Genomic DNA, 22,108 nt, shown 5'->3' with positions numbered 1-22,108 from the left:
AGGGGCCCTGAGGCCACCCCCAGGATAAGCCCTATGGATGCTCTGAGGCCTCCCCAGCAGACAGCCTGGGCAGCTCTGGTACAGGGCTCAGAGAAGGAAGTTGGGTCGGGATTGGATTCCTGCTCCATTTCTTCAGTTGCAAAGCAGGCAAAACAGTGTGCTGATGGAGATTCCTTGACATTCTTTTTTCAGACCAGCTCAATGTAATTTGCTGATGAAGCCTGCAGATAGAGTGGCATTGCACATTCAGACGGGGCAAGCCACTGAGGGAAAGAATTATGCTGGAAATGTGGGCTTGATGGATATGTTTTTTGTATTACGGGTATACCAATGTGAATAGTTGGACGCGACTTTGCGGCGAAACAACAACCAGAGTTCCATGGGCTCTACTATTTGGGAAGGAAAGGAATCAACATTCTTTGTAGAAAATTCCAGATCTCTTACTCTTCCTGCTGGGGACTGGTTCAGTGTGACTCAATAATATTCCCCCTCCTCCCCTTTTAGAGACTCTCTGAACAGTTGTTGCCTCCCTAACTAGGAGAATAGGTGTGTTTCTTTTTTTTTCTGGAGAGTCTGTCTGGCCTTCTTGGGGTCTGGAAAGCTGAGACAGCCTTGAGGGCCTTGTGTTGTGCCCCTTCCCAGGTGCAGCCTGCAGCCGTGAACTCAGCAGGTGCAGCCTGCGGCCGTGAACTCAGGCCCAGGATGGATGTTGGCTAGTCCTTGCTGCGTTCCATCCATGCCGTGTGTCTGTCCAGTGTGCTTACAGTGGCGGCTGTTCAGTGGCTAAGTCGCGTCTGATTCTCTGTGACCCCAGGGACTGCAGCACGTCAGGCTTCCCTGTCCTTCACCATCTCCTGGAGTTTTGCTCAAACTCATGCCCATTGAGTCGGTGAGGCCATCCAGCCATCTCATCCTCTGTCACCCCTTTCTCCTTTTCCCTCAATCTTTCCCAGCATCAGGGTCTTTTCCGATGAGTTGGCTCGTTGCAACGGTAGAACTGTTTTTTAAACCTTGTGATCCTAGGGACTACCAGCAGTTAGAATGATAAAGATTGAGTGTCTTCTTCCTTTCTCTTTCCACTTAAATATCTAGCTCACAAGAAGGTGCCCTGTAAGATTTCATTTACTCTAAACCTGCTGGTTTTCTGTTCCTTGACTGGGTACTGGAAATAGGTTTAATATTTCGCTTGCAAAGGACTTCATTGGCAGCCCACTAGTTAAGACTCTGTGTAGGGGGCACAGGTTCGATTCCTGGTTGGGCAACTAAGATTCCACGTTTCATGGCCCCCCCCAAAATTTTTTTTCCCTTGTAAAGTTAGTCTTATTTCAGATGGTAATATTCTACAACCCAAGATCTGATCCCTTAAAAAAAGATGGGCGAGTCCTGGGTTGATTCCATTTTTCACTGTAAAGTTGTCTGCATGTCCACTTTTCAGTAAAGTGTTCAGTATTCTTTTTCTAGTTAATAGGAGTGATTCTGGTCACATACCCAGCGTTCTGTATTCTAGAAATGGATCACCATCAATAAGCGCTCCTTTCTTTTAAATCGTGACATTTCCGTAGTAGCTCGTCATAATCTGTTTGCATTACATCATGGGGAATGCCTCCCACCGGTTCTCGTGCAGAGAAGAGAGATTGTCTATAGAGTTTCCTTGATAAAATGTGGATGGGTTTAAGAGGTTTATGAATCAGCTGTAAATATTTGCTGTGGGTTTATGAGACCTCCGCTCATAAACATTGTGTGTTTATCTGTTGCTCTTTGAAATGTCTTTAGAGAATCAGCTGCTCAGGGCATAGGTGGCTGAGGAAGTGTCACTGCTACAGTTTCCAAGAGGCCGTCTTGTGGGTAATCTTCAACTTTGTACATGATTTTATTGTTAAAACAACATTGTTGTTCAGTCACTTAGTCGTGTCCAACTCTTCGTGATCCCGTGAAGACCTGTAAGACCTTCCAAAATAGCATACTTAAGAGTTAACAGCACTGAAGTCTGGCTCTTGGGTGCTTTTTAAAGTATTTATTTAAAAACTTTTTTTTTTGGATGTGGACCATTTTTAAACTCTTTATTGAATTTGTTACAATACTGCTTCTGTTTTATGCTTTGAATTTTTTTTGGCCCAGAGGCATGCGGAATCTTAGCTTCCCGACCAGGGACCGAACCCACACCCTCTGCATTGGAAGGGCAGATTCTTAACCATTGGACCTCTAGGGAGTCCCTCAGAAATCTGTTTAGATGATAGAGAGCGCCTGTGCTTTCCCGAGCACTGATCTCACTGATCAGGAGGGGCCCAATTATACCTGTCCTTTCTTGACTGATGGGTGTGAATGCCTGGGTGAGCGCCAGAGCTGCTGTGGCCTGTTTTAGTGGGAGAGGAGAGTGGAAACGTAGCTTGTAATGAATTCACATTGGGCAGAAGCAGCCTTTTTGGTGACAGTGTAGGTGAGAATCTTATGGAGGATCAGGAGTTCTGGGGAGTGGGTTCAGACTTGAACTTGAGATTAAGCCCTGGCTGTGGTCTCCCCGCCACTTCCAGGGACCAGAGCCGTCAGGTCTCCTCTGGTTCTGACGCGGGTTTCTTAGGGTCAGGCCTGGACAGCACCAAAGGTGTGTGTACGGTAATCCCCACCTCCTAATCTGTGCCCGCTTCCTGTTCTGTGTACATATGTCCGTTTCCTGTCTGTCCCTGCCCTGCAGATAAGTTCATCAGTACCATTTTTCTAGATTCCTCGTATATGCCTTAATAGATGATATTTGTTTTTCTCTTTCTGACTTATTTCACTCTGTGACAGATTCTAGGTCCATCTGCATCTCTACAAATAAGCCCGTTTCTCCCCTTGAATGGCTGAGTAATATTCGATTGTATCACATCTTCATCCATAGGTCTGTTGATGGACATTGGGTGGCTGAGTGGTAAAGAGCCCGACTGCCATTGCGGGAGCTGCAGGAGACCATTTGATCCCTGGGTAGGGAGGGTCCTCTGGAGGAGGAGATGGCAACCCTCTCCAGGATTCTTGCTGAGAAATCCCATGGACAAAGGAGCCTGGCGGGCTGCAGTCCACAGGGTCGCAAAGAGTCAGACGTGACTGAGCGCACATAGACACACTCCTAGGTTGCTTCTGTGTCTCCTTCCAGTCTTCTCTTTCTAAAACCAGCAAATGGGAACTTTGAAAAAGAATTCAGCACTGCCCGTCTACACATTGAATTTGTTCCTCTCTCGCACCAAAGAGTTTCTGATTTTCATGGAAGGCCAGTGCCTTTCCATTCTTCTTGCTAGTACTGATTTTCTGTTGTTTGTTTGGTTGGTTGGTTTATGTTTTGAGTGTTTCTTTTAAACGTTAAAAAATTTTCATTTTGTTCGGTCTTTCCGCAGAAGAAGGCTCCAGTTTGGAGGAGACCGGCTTCAACTGGGGGGAGTACTTGGAAGAGACAGGAGCTAGTGCGGCTCCACATACATCCTTCAAACACGTAAGTGATGGTGGCGTCCCTTCTGGTTTGCGTTTGGGATGTGGGAGATGCCACACCTGTTCTGCGAAAGGGAATGAAAGGGAAAGATAAGTTTGGCCAAGATTTATCCCCTGGAAAAAGGAATGGCTGCCCACTCCAGTATTCTTGCCTGGAGAATTCCATGGACAGAGGAGTCCATGTGTTCACACAGAATAGGACACACCTGAGCGACTAACAGTTTCTTAGAAATATGTAGGAGATGAGGAAGTGAGTGGCGGGGGTGAGCCTTGCTCTGATCCTGCCCAGGGCAGGTGCTCACGGGTTTCAGCCTTGTTTTGAGCCTCAGAAAGCCAGAGCAGAAGGCTGTGTTCCCGTCCGTCTGGGGGACGGAGACAGGTAAGGTTGATGTGAGCAAATAAAAGCATCTAGGCAAGTAGGTGTTATGAGTCGTGTCTTCTTAGGAGGCGTAAGGACTGGATATTTTAATTTTCCGTTGATATTTTTACTTTGAAAGGACACCTAAAAAGCCATCTAGCCATTTGTGGACAGATGAGCCTAATTATAGGAAATGCCAGAAGTATTCAGGAAATATTTGGATCAAACCAAAAAATCACCCTCATCAGTACTTTTTTTGAACAATGCAAATAGTGTGCCAAGCAGAGGGCAAGTCCCAGGAAGTAAAAAAAAAAAAATGTTTTTATCCAGTGTTTGCTTAGACAGGAGATTTTGGTGCTGTATCATTAGCAAGAAAAAGAGTAACTTTCTAGGACGCAAGTTCCTGGGTTTTACTCTTTGCTTTACTGGAAATGAAAATTTGATAATGAGAGACATTCCACCCCCACCCCCATACCAGGCTTCCCAAGGCAGAGATTTAGCCGTCATAAACAACGGGGACTTTCTCTACCTGGTCTTCCCTCTGGCTCTTTTGCTAAATTAGGAAAACATTTTCTTTATTTTAATGCAACATTTTATCCTTTTTGGGGGTGAAGTGTTCTTTTGAAAAAGAGTTTAAGACCTTATTAAACTTGCATGACCTCGTTAAAGGTGGATTGCATTCCTGATTGCTTTTTAACAGTGACACTTAGATTGTTATGATTACTGGCTTATTATGAATGGGATTGTGGCCATTTAGTGAAACCAGCAGGCAAATATTAAAACATAACAAAACTAAAACTCGCCTATACCAAGTGGTTTCCGTTTTGCCAGAGCGGTTGTAACGGGAGCCCTGTCTGGTGCCAGAAGGACTTGGTAGATTTCTCCAGGCACTTTAGGAATGAGGTAGATCTTCCTTGGAAGCTCAGTGGTAAAGAAACTGCCTGCCAGTGTAGAAGATGCGGGTTCTATCTCTGGGTTGGGAAGATCCCTTGGAGAAGGAAATGGCAACCCACTTCAGGATTCTTGCTGAGGAATCCCATGGACAGAGGAGCCTGGCGAGCTCCAGTCCATGGGATCACTGGGAGTCAGACATGACTTAGCAACTAAATAACAATTGATCGACAGCTTTTTCCTTCCTTTCTGTACCGGGAAGTTACCAACATCTCTGTATGAAGTCAGTGCTGTTCTCTTTCACCCAGTCTGTTCCCCTCCCTGCCTTTCAGTCATGGTATAGTGTCCTGTCCTGCAGAGGACCCATGGGTGAACAGTTTATAATCCCATCATCTGTGCAGCAGATACTCAGGGACATCTGATGTGCTTGCTCTAGAATATTGTAGCTTGCAAGGGTGGAAAGTTTTCTTCTGTGGGGAGAGCTAGCAAATAGTCATAGACACGTGTGTGTGTGTGTACTAAGTTGCTTCAGTCATGTCCAGCATGGTGCAACCTAATGCACTGCAGCCTGCCAGGCCCTTCTGTCCATGGAATTCTCCAGGCAAAAATACTGGAGTGGGCTGCCATCTAGAGGATCTTCCCGACCCAGGGATCGAACCCTTGTCTCTTAAGTCTCCTGCATTGGCAGGCGGGTTCCTTACCGCTAGCACCATCTGGGAGCGCCTTCATAGATGATAACCCTTAATTAAAAAAAAAAGAAAAAATCCATTTTCTGAGGCTGCACTGTTCACATGCCATCTAGCCACGAGCCATCTAGCACTTGGAAAGTGTGTCGTTGAAACTGAGAATGAAAGTGAGCAGGACCCTACAGGACCTTGCTGGGGACAAATACCCATGTTCCTAATTCCAAAGCTTTAGCTTCCTAAGGTCTTCTCTGAGTTTCAAAGAGCAGATTTAATCAGAGAAGTAGGAAAAATGAACAAGGGAAAGCTGTCAAGCAAGACAAAATAATAATTGTTTAGTTGCCAAGTCATGTCTGACTCTTGGGACCTCATGGACTCTAGCCTGCCAGGCTCCTCTGTCCATGGGATTTCCCAGGCAGGAATCCTGGCGTGGGTAGCCATTTCCTCCTCCAGAGGATCTTCCCAACCCAAGGATCCAACCTGTCGTCTGCATTTGCAGGTAGGTTCTTTACCACTGAGCCACCAGGGAAGCCCCAAATAATGATAGTTTAGCCATAAAACAAAGTCAAGGACCCTTAATTCCTCCTCATGGGCTGCAGATAATATCCTGAGCATGATCCTTGAGTAGTTTTGCAGATACCAAAACCCCCACCAGCTGGAAGAGGTTAACTGCATGGCAGCCAGCAGCATGTGGACCCCAGACACGTCAGAACCAGGTTGATAACTGAGTTTCTGAACACATCACCCTGTTAACTCTGTACCAACCAGTCAGAGGATTGTGCATTAGCTGATTTCACAGCTTGTGGCCCACATCCCTGACTTTGCCTTAGAAACCCAGGGAGTTTGGGTCTTTTGAGCATGAGCTGCCCATTCTCCTTGTTTGGCCCTGCAGTAAACGCTGTACTTTGCTTCACCACAGCCCAGCCTGTTGATTGACTTTACTGGACGTCTGACTAACAGACCCAAGTTCTGTTTTGTAACAGGATGTGCTGTTAAGTGTAGAATGCACACCAGATTTCAGAGGCTTCCTTGGAAAATAAGAAGGAAAACTTTCTCGTTACTATTTTTTTATGTTGATTACATCTTGAAATGATGCTACTTGGGATTCTTTGGGTTAAATAAAACACATTACTATGATTAATTTCATCTGTTTAATCCGTTTTTAAAGTGGCTACTAGGAAATTTAATGACTCACCAGTGGCTCACATTATATTTCTCTTAGGCGGTGACGGTCTCAGGAAACAAATATTAAGCGTTAGGTTTTTAATCATTCTTGTTATTTTCTGGATGTTATGTGTCTAGTGTGTGATGGATTTCTTGTGTTTTTGGTTCTTTCAGGTTGAGATCAGCATTCAGAGCAACTTCCAGCCGGGGATGAAGCTGGAGGTGGCCAACAAGAAGAACCCGGACACATACTGGGTGGCCACAGTCATTACCACCTGTGGGCAGCTGCTGCTGCTGCGTTACTGTGGTTACGGGGAGGACCGCCGGGCTGACTTCTGGTGTGATGTGGTGATTGCAGACCTGCACCCCGTGGGGTGGTGCACACAGAACAACAAGACCCTCATGCCCCCGGACGGTGAGCATGGGCTGGCCCAGCTCTCGGGCATCACTTGTGATGCTCAGAGAGAAACCTTGTAGCGATTTGATAACTGTGATTTCCTCGGAAGATCCACCATTTTCACCATCTCTTCTTGAGTGGCTTCAGCCTGAGGGAGCTGGAGTAAGGGGGAGCTGGGTGTGTTTTCAAGAGCTGGAGCTGAACCTAATGGCTGAACCCACCGTGGCCCTTTATAACGTTTGCGCTTAATCAGTCCTTGTGCGGGTGTTTGGAGATAGGAAAAGGAAAGCCGAAGTGATCCTGACAGTGGAGGTCTTACCCTCTATCTCCTGCTGATGGGTTACCTTGCTTTGTTTCTGGGTGAAATCTTGCCTTTCTGCTGTCCTTGCTTATCTCAAGACTTACTCTTAAAATTTGACACTTTTAAAACGTTCGGAGAAGAAGTAAGTGGGTTTCTTCACTTTATAATACATCCTCTAGTGGGTCGTTTTAGAGAGAAGTTCCAGGATACAGAATTTTAATACTCTTAAGAGCTGATGGGTTCATTGAGTTTAAAAAAAAAAAAAATTCATGTTGTAGCTTTAGAAAAGAGGGCAGAGTTGATGAATCAATTCTCTTTCTTGCTTGGGTGAAAAACGTGGCAGCCGCCCTAGTTTCAGAAACACCATCAAATTTGTATCCTCTTGACTTGGTGCTCTTAGGCAAGACCCAGACACACTTAAAATGACAAATTGCAAGTGAAAAATGGGGAAACCCCGTGAGAAGGAGACACCATTAATGTGACTGAAAGATCTGAAGTCTGTTCAGACCATCCCAAGTGAGGCTAATTGGAGAATTTCTTTATTGCTCGTTTTAGAGAACTTTTAACAAAATTGAGTAGGTGATCGATACACGGCCTGGAAATCTTGCGTACAGAGAACAAAGTCAGGAAGTCGCAGGTTCACAGGGCAAGAGGTTTATTGATTGCTGTAGTGCAGGATAATCATTGCTTTGTAGCCAGAGATAGCAGCTTGTTCCAGAGGGAATCGTGGGCTGTGTTTTTGCCCAAGGATTCTTGGTGGTGTGGTTTTCTGTCTTGCAGAGCTCATCACACGGTATATCCCACAGCTGTACCTGGTTGATCTTTGTCATGGTTAAACTTGAAAGGCATCCCAGACTATTTAACACGAGTGAAAGTGGTCCATGACACCTCATATATTTGTTTGAGATGCTGCGTGGTGAAAGATTTTGTTACTGATCCCAGGAATCACGGGGTGGGAAAAGCAGGAACATGGCAGGTGGAGCCAGAGGTGGGGGTTCTTGTCTGCCATTTCCTGTAGGGACCTGGGTGAGACCCCTCCATCTTCTCCTCTTTGAAATGAGAGGTGATGGTGTATAATCTCTAAAGAGCTTTCCAGCATGACCTGCCTTGGTTTGTGATCCCTGGGAAGGAGAGGAGGAGGAGGGCACGGGTTTTGCTATTGGGTGTGCAAAGAGTGGAGTTTGCTTTGGGATTAGAATCGGTGGAATTCCAGCCTGGGAGTCTGTGCAGAGCACAGAAGTCAGGTTTCTTTGTGATTGCTGGGGCTGGTGATGTTTCGGTGGATCAGGGAGCAGACTCAGTGGGGAAATCATGATGAGCATTTGAGTCCTTTGTTGCGTGCCATGGATAGAATTTCACTTGATACAGAATTGTAGACTCTGCTTCCTCTTTGGAACCCTGAGATCTGAGAGCGGAGCGCTCAGTTTCTGAGAGACTGGTCAGAACGTGGATGACAGTTTCAACATGCCGTTGGATCAAGCGAGAGGGCAGGAGTTTTGGGTGATTTTATTAATGGGGAAGGGAGAGGACTGCCTTCTCTGGTCACATGTAGGGTGCAGGGCCCCAGTCTTTCAGGTCATTTTAGGATTCAAGTAGCTTTCTGTCTTCTAAAGTCACCGCCCTGAAAACGGGTCCTTTTAAAAATTTTAGATGATCTTTTACCAAGCATGTGGCATCTCTCACAGTCCTGTATGTTCCTGCCTTGCTCTTTTCTTGTTTGTTTGTTTGCATTTATTTATTTAATTTGGCTGCCTTGGGTCTTAGCTGTGGCATGTGACATCTTTGTTGAGTCATATGGGAACTTCCTCAAGGTGCACAGACTCTCTACTTGTGGCGTATGGGCTGAGTCGGTGGAAATCTTGCGTACAGAGAACCAAATACATCCCACAACTGTACCTGGTTGATCATGCAGGCTTAGTTGCTCCGTGGCATATGGGATCTTAGTTCCCTGACCAGGGATTGAGCCAGTGTCCCATGCATTGCAAGGCAGATTCTGAACCACTGGTCCGCCAGGGAAGTCCCTGCCTTGCCCTTTTAAGTGAAATTAGTCTTTGAATCAGTGCAGGCCATCATCACACCGTTGATGTTAGGAGGAAGGAAACAGCATGGCAACAACTCCGGGGTAGTTTGTTAAGAGAGTTCCTTTAATAAAGACAGGTTCAGAGAGACTTGGGTTTGGTGACCCACTGGCCATTTCAAGAGCAGTGTTCCTGCTCCAGAGCTAATTGCCACTAATCTTTCTTATTAAAAGTATTAAGAAGCACAGTACATTAAAGCCTCACTAAGTGCAGTGGAGGATGATAGCTCTTAATACCGAAGCAAAATGTAAAGCATTTCGGCTTGCTGAATCAATACATCTCGATTTATTCATAAGCACGTTCACGCTTGCAAAGGGCAGCTGCCAAATAATTATTGTTTATGGTGATAATGTAAGGAAATCATTTAACCCAATGATTGTTTCATTGTTATTTGTTCAGAAGTAACAACATTGCCTCTTAACGTCTGGGCTTGGGGAGCTTTGGCATCCTGGCAGGTACCCGCAGAATCCCGGAAAGGAATGCTCCTGTGAGATTGCAGGTAAACACATTCGAGGATGCCCATCCAAATAATGCCTCCCTTCCCAGCCCCTGGCTTATATTATACATTGAGAGGTATTATATTTATGTGCGCTTTCTACTGTTGCAAGGAAAGTATTGGAATTCTGGTGCCTTAGGATTCATGCCACTAATTTTTATTTTCCCCATTATTAAAATTTCCATAACTTGAATTGCAAACTCTGCAGTCTTGCCAGGATGACTCTATTTGCCGTTTGAGGTTGAATTAGAATGACTGGAGTTAGTTAATAGGTAACTTATTTGAATACAGGGATGTTTATTCATGAAGTGTTGGGAGAAAGTGTGACTGTGGCCTTCTGTTAGGTTGTGGGACTGGATCCTGCCTGGTTGTGAAGCTGGTGCTGGACTGTTTGGGGGAATTATTGTTTTTGCTATAGTTGATTGTGAAATAGGAGATGTGGCCGTTGGTACACAAGACCCTAATGTGAGTGGGTGACAGAACTTATCAGTCTGTAACCCTTGTTTAGCTGTGGATGCAAACTAGACTTTGTTTGTGTTACATGAGACAATCAGCATTTAAAATTCCTATTTAAAAAAAAATTTAATGACATTTTACTAATACTAGCAAAACCTAAACAATCACATGGTTTTCACTGGCTGTCTAATACGGTAACTGGAATTTGATTTGTACACTAATAAGAAAATTAAATATATATACTATAGACTCAGAAGTGGTAAATCTAAGTGGACTCTTGGAGTTGACTAAATGTTAGATGGTTTAATGTGAAAAATTCAAGAAAATTAGTATTAAGAAAAGTGGTGGATTTGGCTTTTTGAGGTTTTTAAGAAGAGGATAGAAAACTTCCGTCCAGATTGTTTTCCATTTTGTCATTTTTTGGAGGCAAATAAGCGAAGAGATCTGTTCGGGAGCTTCCTTGCCAAATGGTAATCGTGAGATTATGTAAAGTTATGTAAATTGTATCAGATGCTATTTGGGTTTTTCTGCACCATGGGAAAATCGTAAGCACAGAGCGGGACTATGAGATTTTCCTTTTTGGTGTTAGACATAAATGTGTTTATTTTCTTTTGCTTCCTAACCCTGCAGCATATGTACTTTAAATCAGGCTAGTGTTTAATTCTGTGTGGAAGTGAGGGTTAGTCCTGTGGGTTTTCTTGCCTTGTGTGTCTGGTCCCTATTCCACATGGTTAATGCTGTTGGAGTCCCAAGCCCACCCATCAGCTCTCTTCCTTGGTCCCCTACTGCCCACCTAGGGATCTTGGCCTCCGGATGCTCCCGACTGGGCTTTGGTCTGGGTGGTTCCTTGTGGGGGCCTCTCAGCTCTCACTGGACCCTGTTCCTGCTGTGGGCAGACCCTTTACTACCATGACCCTAGTGTAGAGCCTGTAAGAGAAGCCTCCACTCACCTTCAGACAGGCACCTTCATCCCCCTTGGCACGATGGGGCCTTGGGGACTGCCGTTTTCCCCAGCCCTGACGCTGACTACTGATCCTCCCTGCTCTCCGACCCTGAGCCAGGAGCCGTCAGTGTCCAGGAGCCCTCAGTGTCGTCTCTCCAGGAGCCCTCAGTGTCCTCTGTCCAGGGCTCTCAGTGTCCTCTGTCCAGGGGCCTCAGTGTCCTCTGTCCAGGGGCCTCAGTGTCCTCTGTCCAGGAGCCCTCAGTGTCCTCTGTCCAGGAACCTCAGTGTCCTCTGTCCAGGGGCCCTCAGTGTCCTCTGTCCAGGAGCCCTCAGTGCCATCTGTCCAGGGGCCCTCAGTGTCCTCTGTCCAGGAGCCTCTATATCTTCTGTCCAGGGGCCCTCAGTGTCCTCTGTCCAGGGGCCCTCAGTGTCCTCTGTCCAGGAGCCCTCAGTGTCCCCTGTCCTGGAGCCTCAGTGTCCTCTGACCAGGAGCCCTCAGTATCCTCTGTCCAGGAGCCTCAGTGTCCTCTGTCCAGGGGCCCTCAGTGTCCTCTGTCTAGGGGCCCTCAGTGTCCTCTGTCCAGGGGCCCTCAGTGTCCTCTGTCCAGGAGCCCTCAGTGTCCTCTGTCCAGGGGCCCTCAGTGTCCTCTGTCCAGGAGCCTCTATATCTTCTGTCCAGGGGCCCTCAGTGTCCTCTGTCCAGGGGCCCTCAGTGTCCCCTGTCCAGGGGCCCTCAGTGTCCTTTGTCCAGGAGCCCTCTGTGTCCCCTGTCCAGGGGCCCTCAGTGTCCTCTGTCCAGGGGCCCTCAGTGTCCTCTGTCCAGGGCGTCTGCCCAGTGTCGTCTATCTAGGAGACCTCAGTGCTGTCTTTCTGGTCTCCGTCACGCTTCTACCTCCTTCTAGCCTGTTGGAGAGGTGCGCTTCAGTTTCTCTTCCCCCTGAGTTCCTAAAGAAGCCGGCTGACCTCACACTGCTTCTTATGAAGTCTCTCATCACGGTTCCTGGGCCCTGCCGACCTTCCAGGGCTGTGCCCTCCTTCCGTGACCGTGCTTCTGTTCCAGGGTCGTGCCTCCAGTTTGCATCCTTCTGTTTGGTCTCTGGGACAGTCTGCCTTGTTTGACTCCAGTTCTCAGCAAGTGACTGATGTGTGCATGGATTGTGTCCTGAGCCTAGAACCTTGTGAAAGCTGGGCAAATACAGCTTGTATGCAAAATCCTGGGGGCTTAGACAGTGGGATTTCAGAGTAGAGTTTGGTGTTGTATTGATCAGGGTTTTCCAGAGACTCAGAATGAATAGAAGCGTGCACACACACATCCCCCACCCAACCCACCCAGATTTAAGCACATTGGCTCACCCTGTTGTGGAGGTTTGGCAAGTCCACAGTCTGATGGGGGAGGCCAGCAGGCTGCAGACCCAGGGCAGAGCTGCCATTCTAGTCCCGTGGCCGTTTCCTGGAGAGACAGGAAGACTTGGGGTTGCTGAGGAAGTCCAGAGCTTCCTGCTGGATATTCCCTCTTTCTGGGAGAGGTCAACCCTTCACACAGATTCTTCTCTGAAGACACAGCAGTTTACAACTTTTATTTTTGCACGTTAGTTTTTTTGATGAAAATACAATTGTATCAGTTCAGTTCAGTCTCTCAGTCGTGTCCGACTCTTCGCGACCCCATGAATCGCAGCACGCCAGGCCTCCGAGTCCATCACCAACGCCCGGAGTTCACTCAGACTCACATCCATCGAGTCGGTGATGCCATCCAGCCATCTCATCCTGCGTCGTCCCCTTCTCCTCCTGCCCCTAATCCCTCCCAGCATCAGAGTCTTTTCCAATGAGTCAACTCTTTGCGTGAGGCGGCCAAAGCACTGGAGTTTCAGCTTTAGCATCATTCCTTCCAAAGAACACCCAGGACTGATCTCCTCTAGAATGGATTGGTTGGATCTCTTTGCAGTCCAAGGGATTCTCAAGAGTCTTCTCCAACACCACAGTTCAAATGCGTCAATTCTTTGGCCCTCAGTTTTCTTCACAGTCCAACTCTCACATCCTTACATGACCACAGAAAAAACCATAGCCTTGTCTAGATGCCCCTTTGTTGGCAAAGTAATGTCTCTGTTTCTTAATGTGCTGTCTAGGTTGGTCATAACTTTCCTTCCAAGGAGTAAGCGTCTTTTAATTTCATGGCTGCAGTCACCATCTGCAGTGATTTTAGAGCCCCAAAAATAAAGTCTGACACTGTTTCCACTGTTTCCCCATCTATTTCCCATGGAATGATGGGACCAAATGCCATGATCTTTGTTTTCTGAATGTTGAGCTTTAAGCCAACTTTTTCACTCTCCTCTTTCACTTTCATCAAGAGGCTTTTTAATTCTTCTTCACTTTCTGCCATAAGGGTGGTGTCATCTGCATATCTGAGGTTATTGATATTTCTCCCGGCAATCTTGATTCCAGCTTGTGCTTCTTCCAGCCCAGCGTTTCTCATAATGTACTCTGCATATAAGTTAAATAAGCAGGGTGACAATATACAGCCTTGAGGTACTCCTTTTCCTATTTGGAACCAGTCTGTTGTTCCATGTCCAGTTCTAACTGTTGCTTCCTGACCTGCATATAGGATTCTCAAGAGGCAGGTCAGATGGTCTGGTATTCCCATCTCTTTCAGAATTTTCCACAGTTTATTGTGAACCATACGGTCAAAGGCTTTGGCATAGTCAATAAAGCAGAAATAGATGTGTTTCTGGAACTCTCTTGCTTTTTCCATGATCCAGCGGATGTTGGCAATTTGATCTCTGGTTCCTCTGCCTTTTCTAAAACCAGCTTCAACATCTGGAACTTCACTGTTCACGTGTTGCTGAATCCTGGCTTGGAGAATTTTGAGCATTACTTTACTAGCGTGTGAGATGAGTGCAATTGTGCGGTAGTTTGAGCATTCTTTGGCATTGCCTTTCTTTGGGATTGGAATGAAAACTGACCTTTTCCAGTCCTGTGGCCACTGCTGAGTTTTCCAAATTTGCTGGCATATTGAATGCAGCACTTTCACAGCATCGTCTTTCAGGACTTGAAATAGCTCAACTGGAATTCCATCACCTCCACTAGCTTTGTTCTTAGTGATGCTTTCTAAGGCCCACTTGATTGCACATAAATGAAAGATAGTGAAAGTCACTCAGTTGTGTCTGACTCTTTGCAACACCATGGACTCTACAGTCCATGGAATTCTCTAGGCCAGAATACTGGAGTGGGTAGCCTTTCCCTTCTCTAGGGGATCTTCCCAACCCAGGGATCAAACCCAGGTCTCCAGTATTACAGGCAGATTCTTTACCAGCTAAGCCACAGGGAAGCCCTCATGTTAGTATATTTGTATGATTTATTCTCAGATGATTTCTGTGAATAGTAGACAAATTATGTGTCTGGAGTTTTCTCTCATTTTTTTAACTAAATATGATTTTGCTGAACTGAAGGCAGAAACAGATTTCAGATTTTATGGACTCTCTGTCTCTCCACACACACACATGCACACATATATACACACATATAAAACAGTTTACTGATTTATTTTATTACTCATCCAAACACTGCTAGCCCATCAGCAGAACACCCAGACAAGTGATCATAATTAAATTTAGTAATCTTTGGCATTTTTCCAGCCTGCAGTCATATATAAACCACAGATTTTTACATCCCTTTTGATTCTGTCCACTGAAGATGTATTTGTCAGTGTAGGCAGATAGAACGTAATTCACAGTCAGTTTGCTTTGATTAATAAGTTAAAAATATTTCCACGTGGAAATGGTCCATGTCTGTGGACCTGAACGTGTGCTCTTGCCCTGGGCCCCAGACCTGTTACCAGCAGACCTGTCCTCTGGTTTCCAGTGGCATTTCCTAAGTCCTTTGTGCACCGGCATCTTTGCAAGGGTTGCCGTGCACGGGTCTACTGGGGGAATCAGCTTCCATCTGCCTGGAGGGTCCCCATCGCTGTGCACCCCCCGCCCCCCGCTTCAGCCATCCTTTGTCCACTTTGGGGAAGGATGCGTCCCTAGGGTGCATCGCTTTGTGACACTAGACACAGACTCTCTGTTTGCAGCGATTCCTCCTTTTCTCAGGGCCTCACCCTGACCCTCCACCCTTAACAGTAACATATGACAATTACCTTCTTATGCTTAATCATCAGACGTTCGTAATGTTACAGATGGTTGTTTGCTCACGACTGAAAACAATTGGCAGTGGCCTAAGCCCAAAGGAAATTCTTACTCTGTGATCAGAGAAATCTTGAAAAGTTGAATTATGTCTTAGAGGTTTTATCACGTATGAATTTCTGTGATTGTTTCAGAGAAGAGTCAGAGGAACCGTAAAGGACTTTGGGGAGGGACTTCCTTGGTGGTCCAGGGGCTGAGACTCCGTGTTCCTGATGCAGGGGGCCCAGGTTCGACCCTTCGTCAGGAAACCAGATCTCACATGCCACAGCTAAGAGCTCCAGTGCCACAGCTGAAATTCTGCGTGCTGTGGCTAAGGCCCAGCGCAGACTGTGGGGAGGTGGCTCAAATGGTAAACAATTTGCCTGCAATGCCAGAGACCTGGGTTCAGTCCCTGGGTTGGGAAGATCCCCTGGAGGAGGGCATGGCAACCCACTCCAGTATTCTTGCCTGGAGAATCCTCATGGACAGAGGAGCCTAGCAGGCTGAAGTCTATGGCGTCGCAAAGAGCTGGACATGACTAAGTGCGTGTTAGGGTAAGAGTCTGAGGATCTGTGACTTCAAGGAGAAAAAGGAACGCTACACAAATTAACTGGTAAGGAGCTTATTTATGTCTGTTTGAAAATGCATGATAGGAGAGATCAGATTATTCCGTTGAATATATTTTATGGGAGTGATAGAGCAGTTTTATTCAAAATGTCATGTCAGCAGTACGTAGGAAATGACATCCTTTGCAACTGTTTAAACCAGTGACAAATTTTAGAATGCCAAATTGAGAACACTTGAAGCGGAGCCATCAGATCTTCAAAAGTAGAGCCTTGGAGGTTTCCGTTCGTTCTGAGTAGTTGTGCTCAGGGCCTTGTGGGTCTCTGAATGTTTTGAACTCCCGTCTCCCTCCCACTCCTGCCCCTTTGTATCCATCCAGGATGGGGTGAGATCTGACGGCCCTCAAACCACCTCGGACCCCTCTCTCTCCCTGACTCTCCTGTGCTCTCTCACATCTTGTCTACTCATTATGACAGTTTTTCTTATAATTTAGATAATTATAAGTCTTCAGGGCTTCAAAAATGCTTACCATCATGGGACTTTTATGGGTTTATATGTATGTCATTGAATTTCTTTGGTCCTGATAAAGGACAAATATTGAAGCTCTTCCCTGATGGGGAAAGGACTTGGCAGAGGAAGGTCTTGGATTGATGGGCAAGGACCCTATCGGGGTGCCAGCAGCCACTTTGGTCCACAGAGGATACTGCGGTCCTAGAATGGAATGATTTTTATATCCATCTATGAAAGGTTATTTATTGAGGTCCTACTGTGTGCCTGATTTTTTTTTGTTTGTTTGAATATACAGTACGGTTAGTATTAAGCATTTTGTATGAAGCATGTTTGTAATGCAGTCAGCTTTTTGGCGGACAGCATGGACTCATCATGATGAACTTATTTTTGGAAAGGATGTTTCGTGCAGAGCTGACGTAATGATTTATTTTTCAGTCCTTTCTGCTTGGCCTTTCGTTCCTCAGGCTCTCACTTGTCTGGCTCAGAGGTATGAGAAGTTGATTTGCAATTGAGGAAGCATGGGTATCGTCTCTCTCCTTGTTTGGGTGGGAGATTTTCTGAGAGCCACTTCTCTTCCAGTTTTAAAATTTATCTTTTTTTTGTGATAAGCATGTAACGGATTACTTACTATTTATGTCTGTTCGGTTGCTCTGATTCTTCCCTGCTCTCTGGTTCTTCCTTGCCGTGCAGGCTCCCTCTGGTTTTGGAGAGTAGGGGGCCGCTCCCCAGTTGCGGTGCGAGGGGTTCTCACTGAGGTGGCTTCTCTTGTGGACCACACTCTCTAGGGCTCTAGAGCACAGGCTCAGTAGTTGTGGTGCTTGGGCTTGGTTGCCCCTCAGCACGTTGAATCTTCCGGATCAGGGATTGGACCTGTGTTCCCTGCATTGGCAGGCGGGTTCTTACCCATGGGACCACCAGGGAAGTTCTGTGCTAGGCATTTTTAAAGGGTGGCTAGCCTGCCGTGGAAATTGACGAGAGCCGGACATCAACCTGCTTGGTAATGGGACTCTGACCCTTGACTTCTGGGGGTGATGTGCTACTAACTAAATGGAGGGGCTCCTCTGGACTGGATTCTGCTGATGTTTCAGTAAAATAAGTTGGTGTTTCTGTGGCTGACTTCTGTGCAGTAAGAGTGCTCCTTAGGTCTGAATGGAGGCGTGGATTGGCCTGGTGAGTGGCTCAGCTATGCCCCTTGCTGAGAGTAGGACCCTTGGAAAAAAGTCACGTAACCTCTTGGCGTCACACTCCCTGTATCTTTAAAATGGCTAATTAATACCTGACCTTGGTGATGGTGTCAGCAGCAGCTTGCATGGCAGATGCAAAACCTCTCTGTAACTGTGAAGTCGGAAGGGCACTTAGGGCACATCACGTTTTTGTTTTTGTTTTTTTTTCTGCTATCTTAAAGGGAAGAAGCTCTGATCAGTTCAGTTCAGTCAGTCAGTCGTGTCTGACTCTTGGCGACCCCATGAATTGCAGCACGCCAGGCCTCCCTGTCCATCACCAACTCCTGGAGTTCACTCAGACTCACATCCATCGAGTCGGTGATCCAGCCATCTCATCCTTTGTCGTCCCCTTCTCCTCCTGCCCCCAATCCCTCCCAACATCAGGGTCTTTTCCAATGAGTCGACTCTTCGCATGAGATGGCTGAACTGGACTTTCAGCTTTAGCATCATTCTTTCCAAAGAACACCCAGGGCTGATCTCTTTTAGAATGGACTGGTTGGATCTCCTTGCAGTTCAGGGAATTCTCAAGAGTCTTCTCCAATACCGCAGTTCAAACGCATCAATTCTTCGGTGCTCAGCTTTCTTCACGGTTGAACTCTCACATCCATACATGACCATAGGAAAAACCATAGCCTTGACGAGACAGACCTTTGTTTGCAAAGTAATGTCTCTACTTTTCAATATGCTGTCTAGGTTGGTCATACGTTTCCTTCCAAGGAGTAAGCATCTTTTAATTTCATGGCTGCAGTCACCATCTGCAGTGATTTTGGAGCCAAAAGAAACAAAGTCTAACACTATTTCCACTGTTTCCCCATCTATTTCCCATGAAGTGATGGGACCAGATGCCATGATCTTTGTTTTCTGAATGTTGAGCTTTAAGCCAACCTTTTCACTCTCCTCTTTCATTTTCATCAAGAGGCTTTTGAGTTCCTCTTCACTTTCTGCCATAAGGGTGGTGTCATCTGCATATCTGAGGTTATTGATATTTCTCCCGGCAATCTTGATTCCAGCTTGTGCTTCTTCCAGCCCAGCGTTTCTCATGATGTACTCTGCATATAAGTTAGATAAGCAGGGTGACAATATACAGCCTTGAGGTACTCCTTTTCCTATTTGGAACCAGTCTGTTGTTCCATGTCCAGTTCTAACTGTTGCTTCCTGACCTGCATATAGGTTTCTCTAAATAGCCCGGGGACAGAGGAAGCTATGAGAGGGAGGATGTGTCTGTATCCAGCATGAAGAATCTGGAAAAACAGCTCCAAAGGCGCAGACGCCCCTCACTTAGCTGGAAGCCCTCACCCACTTGTGCTCAGGCCCCAGGACGCTGAGCAGGAATGGCATTTCCCTCCCCGTGATCTCGGAGAACTTTGGTCACATTTCTTTTCAAACCATCGTCTTTGCCTGTGTTGTAGTTGTTTATGGATCTGTGATGGCACCCATTTGATGACAAAAGTAAGACTTTGTGAACATTGTGTAACCTAGAAATGCATCTCTTGGACCCTGATATTACTGCCTAACTAAGTGTGTGAACTTGGGCTGGGTACAATCTTTCTAAACTTTGTGACCTTCAGTGTGCTCATTTGCAACTTGGGGATCATGATAGCTGTCTTATCATGGATTGTGTAATGTATCAAATGGGCTTTGTATGACCGCGTCAGAGCCGTGCTGAGAATGTGGGAGGAGGTGGAGAAATGCTGGTTTTTCCTTCCTTCATCCTTCTAGTTAAGGGTGGTATCTTCTCTGTCTTTTACAAGTTGTTTATTTATTGCTGTGGAGCAGTTTATTGTTTTTGAGCAGTTTTAGGTTCACAGCCAGAGGAAGAGAACGTCCTGTCTGACCACCTCCACTGTATCCCCACCATCAACATCCCCACCAGGTGGCACTTCTGGTACTATTGATGAGCCCACATCGATACGTCATCATCACCCAGAGCCCACAGTTGACATTAGGGGTCATCGTTGCTATTGTAGGGCTTCCCTGGAGGCTGAGATGGTAAAGAATCCCCCTACAATGCAGGAGAACCAGGTTCAATCCCTGGGTCGGGAAGATACCTTGGAGAAGGGAATCGCAACCCTCTCCAGTATTCTTGCCTGGAGAATTCCATGGACGGAGGAACCTGGTGGGTTGTAGTCCATGGGGTCTCAGAGAGTCGGAAGTCTGAGTGACCAACACTTCTTCAGCACTTCTTGGTGCTGTGCGGTTTGGACAAAAGTGTAATGACGGTGCCGCACAGAGCAGTTCTCCGGCCCTGAAAATCTTGTGTTCTTCACCTTTGCATCCCTCCCCACCCCAGCCTTCGGCCGACACTGATCTGTCTCCTGTCTCCATAGTTTTGCATTTTCCGTGTTGTCGTATAGCTGGAATCACACAGCCTCTTGTTTTTATACCTCGCACAGACTTAAAGCTCTGTCCTTGCTATGTGGGTAAAGAGCAAAGCCTCTGAGCCACCACCACGACGACAGCAGGGGCTGATTGGTAGGAGCGCATGTATGTTGTTTTTTGAAGAGCCTTTAAATACAGTCACGCTCACGCACTCCAGTCACACTGCTTGATCTTGACGACTTTGCATGCCAGTTTTTTGGTGGTGAGAGGTGGGGAGGAGAGCTGTGAGTCGCACAACCTCACAGATAAGTGACCAACAGCCCATCTGCAAGGGAGGAGAGAGAAACCTGGGGAAAAGTGGATGCCAACCCACGGGCGGTGTCACGCCAGGGACCGCTGAGCAAATAGCCCAGCCGTAGGTCTGGAGGCTCTGGGGTTATTACACAGTGCCTCGTGTGCATGTTCAGGCCTGGCTGACTCTGCGACCCCATGGACTGTAGCCTGCCAGGCTCCTCTGTCCATGGGATTTTGCAGGCAAGAATACTGGAATGGGTTCCCATTTCCTGCTGCTCGCACAGACTTAAATCAGATGCTGTTGACTTTTGTGTTTCGAGATATTGTGAGCTGTGTTGGTCAACCAGAGGGACAGACATAGGACCTGGACTGGGGACACCTGCTGGGCTGAGCCTCAGGCTAGCCTGGAGCACGGCTGGCTGGGTCCACAGTTAAGGCAAAGGATGTGACCATTCAGCTGTCGATTGAGATTGATTTTCTAAGATGACACAGACAGGTCCTCTCTGGTGGATGGTGCATCCATATGAGAGGTCCAGGTGACATACTCCAAGCCTGAGAACAAAGCAAGACCCTGATCCACGGGATGGGCTCCTTGGAAGAAAAGCTAGAACCTACAGCAGTGTTAGGCCCTGGACTGGGAAGCTTACCAGGTAGGGTCAGAGCATGACCTGACCTCATAAATGGGTTAGCAGAGGTGGGAAGAGGGAGCTAACATGGGGCCGTACACTACTTCCTGGGGCCCTGAACAGATTCCTAGGATAAAGCAGGCTTCGCAAGGCCACGTGTAGGCACCCTGGGAGTGAAAAATGGACAGGGAGATTCGTGAATACCATAGGTTTCTGAGACCTCAGAGTCAGAGGGAACACTCTGATCTGAGAGGTGGAGAATGGGGGAGTGAGCCCCCGAGACAAGGATCTTGAGTGTTTTGTCATTATCTCTTATCAACTGACAGAGCTATTAAGCATATTTGGTTAAAAAATACAAATAAAAAGATGACAGCCTCCAAAAGCCCATCGTGGATTGTACAAACAAGTTGTAGCCATTAAAAATTAAAATAATCTGTAATTATTTTTTCGACTAGACAGTATGTCAAATCATTAGCATCCGTTCAGCTTGTTTCTCAGAAAATTACGTGCTGGGTATCTTTTGGGTCTGTCATAAAGCAAAATCACACCAACGTCCCTCATCACCTTCAATCATAAGCAAAACAAAACTGTTTTGAAAGTCTCCAAAGAAAATAATAGTTATTTAAAACTTACTTTTGGGTTCAAATGTTTTCTTGCCCTGTAAAGGTCATGGGATGATGTATATGTCTTGTGTGTTATGTGGAGCAACAGGTAATCACAGCTTTGTTTTGTGAAATCTGTAAAGCAACCCTGTCTTCAGATTCTTCATTTTTATATCCAAGGTGTATAATTTTTTTTAGCATCAAAATTAATTTTCAGTCCCTAATGTACATGGAGTTTTAGAGCTGTAAGTTCTGCTAATGGTTGTTTCAGTAAAGTGTATGTATTTATGTATCTTTGCTTGGGTGGAGTTCTCCGAAGCATTTTTTGCAGGCAGGATGTTCACATAAATAACCAAGCAGCAAATAAATGTCAATTAAAAATTCTATTAACGTAACTGGCAGGAGTCCTTTAACAAATATTTAAGTATATTTAGATTAAATTTAATTCAGGGGGAGATGCTTGCCTGCTTAGCTTCCCAAAGTAGCTCATCTTTCTCCTATAGCAGAAGAATATTTTATTTTACATTTCAGAAGTAAAGGTCTAAACTGCATACATCTGAATTGTTTTTTGTTGTTGTTTAGTTGCT

The 22,108-nt window shown here is 46.2% G+C and overlaps 1 protein-coding gene across 1 annotated transcript in view; it reads left to right on the top strand.

Moving 5' to 3' along the window:
• The window catches only part of SFMBT2 (Scm-like with four mbt domains 2), a 178,486-nt gene that overhangs the window by 19,484 nt on the left and 136,894 nt on the right, over nt 1-22,108 (top strand). The window contains exons 3-4 of the mRNA XM_018056961.1: nt 3,369-3,463; nt 6,730-6,970. Of these exons, the coding sequence (XP_017912450.1) occupies nt 3,369-3,463; nt 6,730-6,970 (336 nt within the window). The remainder of the gene's footprint in view (nt 1-3,368; nt 3,464-6,729; nt 6,971-22,108) is intronic.

This window comes from Capra hircus, chromosome 13 (genome assembly GCF_001704415.2).
Source record: "Capra hircus breed San Clemente chromosome 13, ASM170441v1, whole genome shotgun sequence".
NCBI lineage: Eukaryota > Metazoa > Chordata > Mammalia > Artiodactyla > Bovidae > Capra > Capra hircus.
Note: the sequence above shows the minus strand (reverse complement) of the source record. Positions and strands in the feature narration are given on the sequence as shown.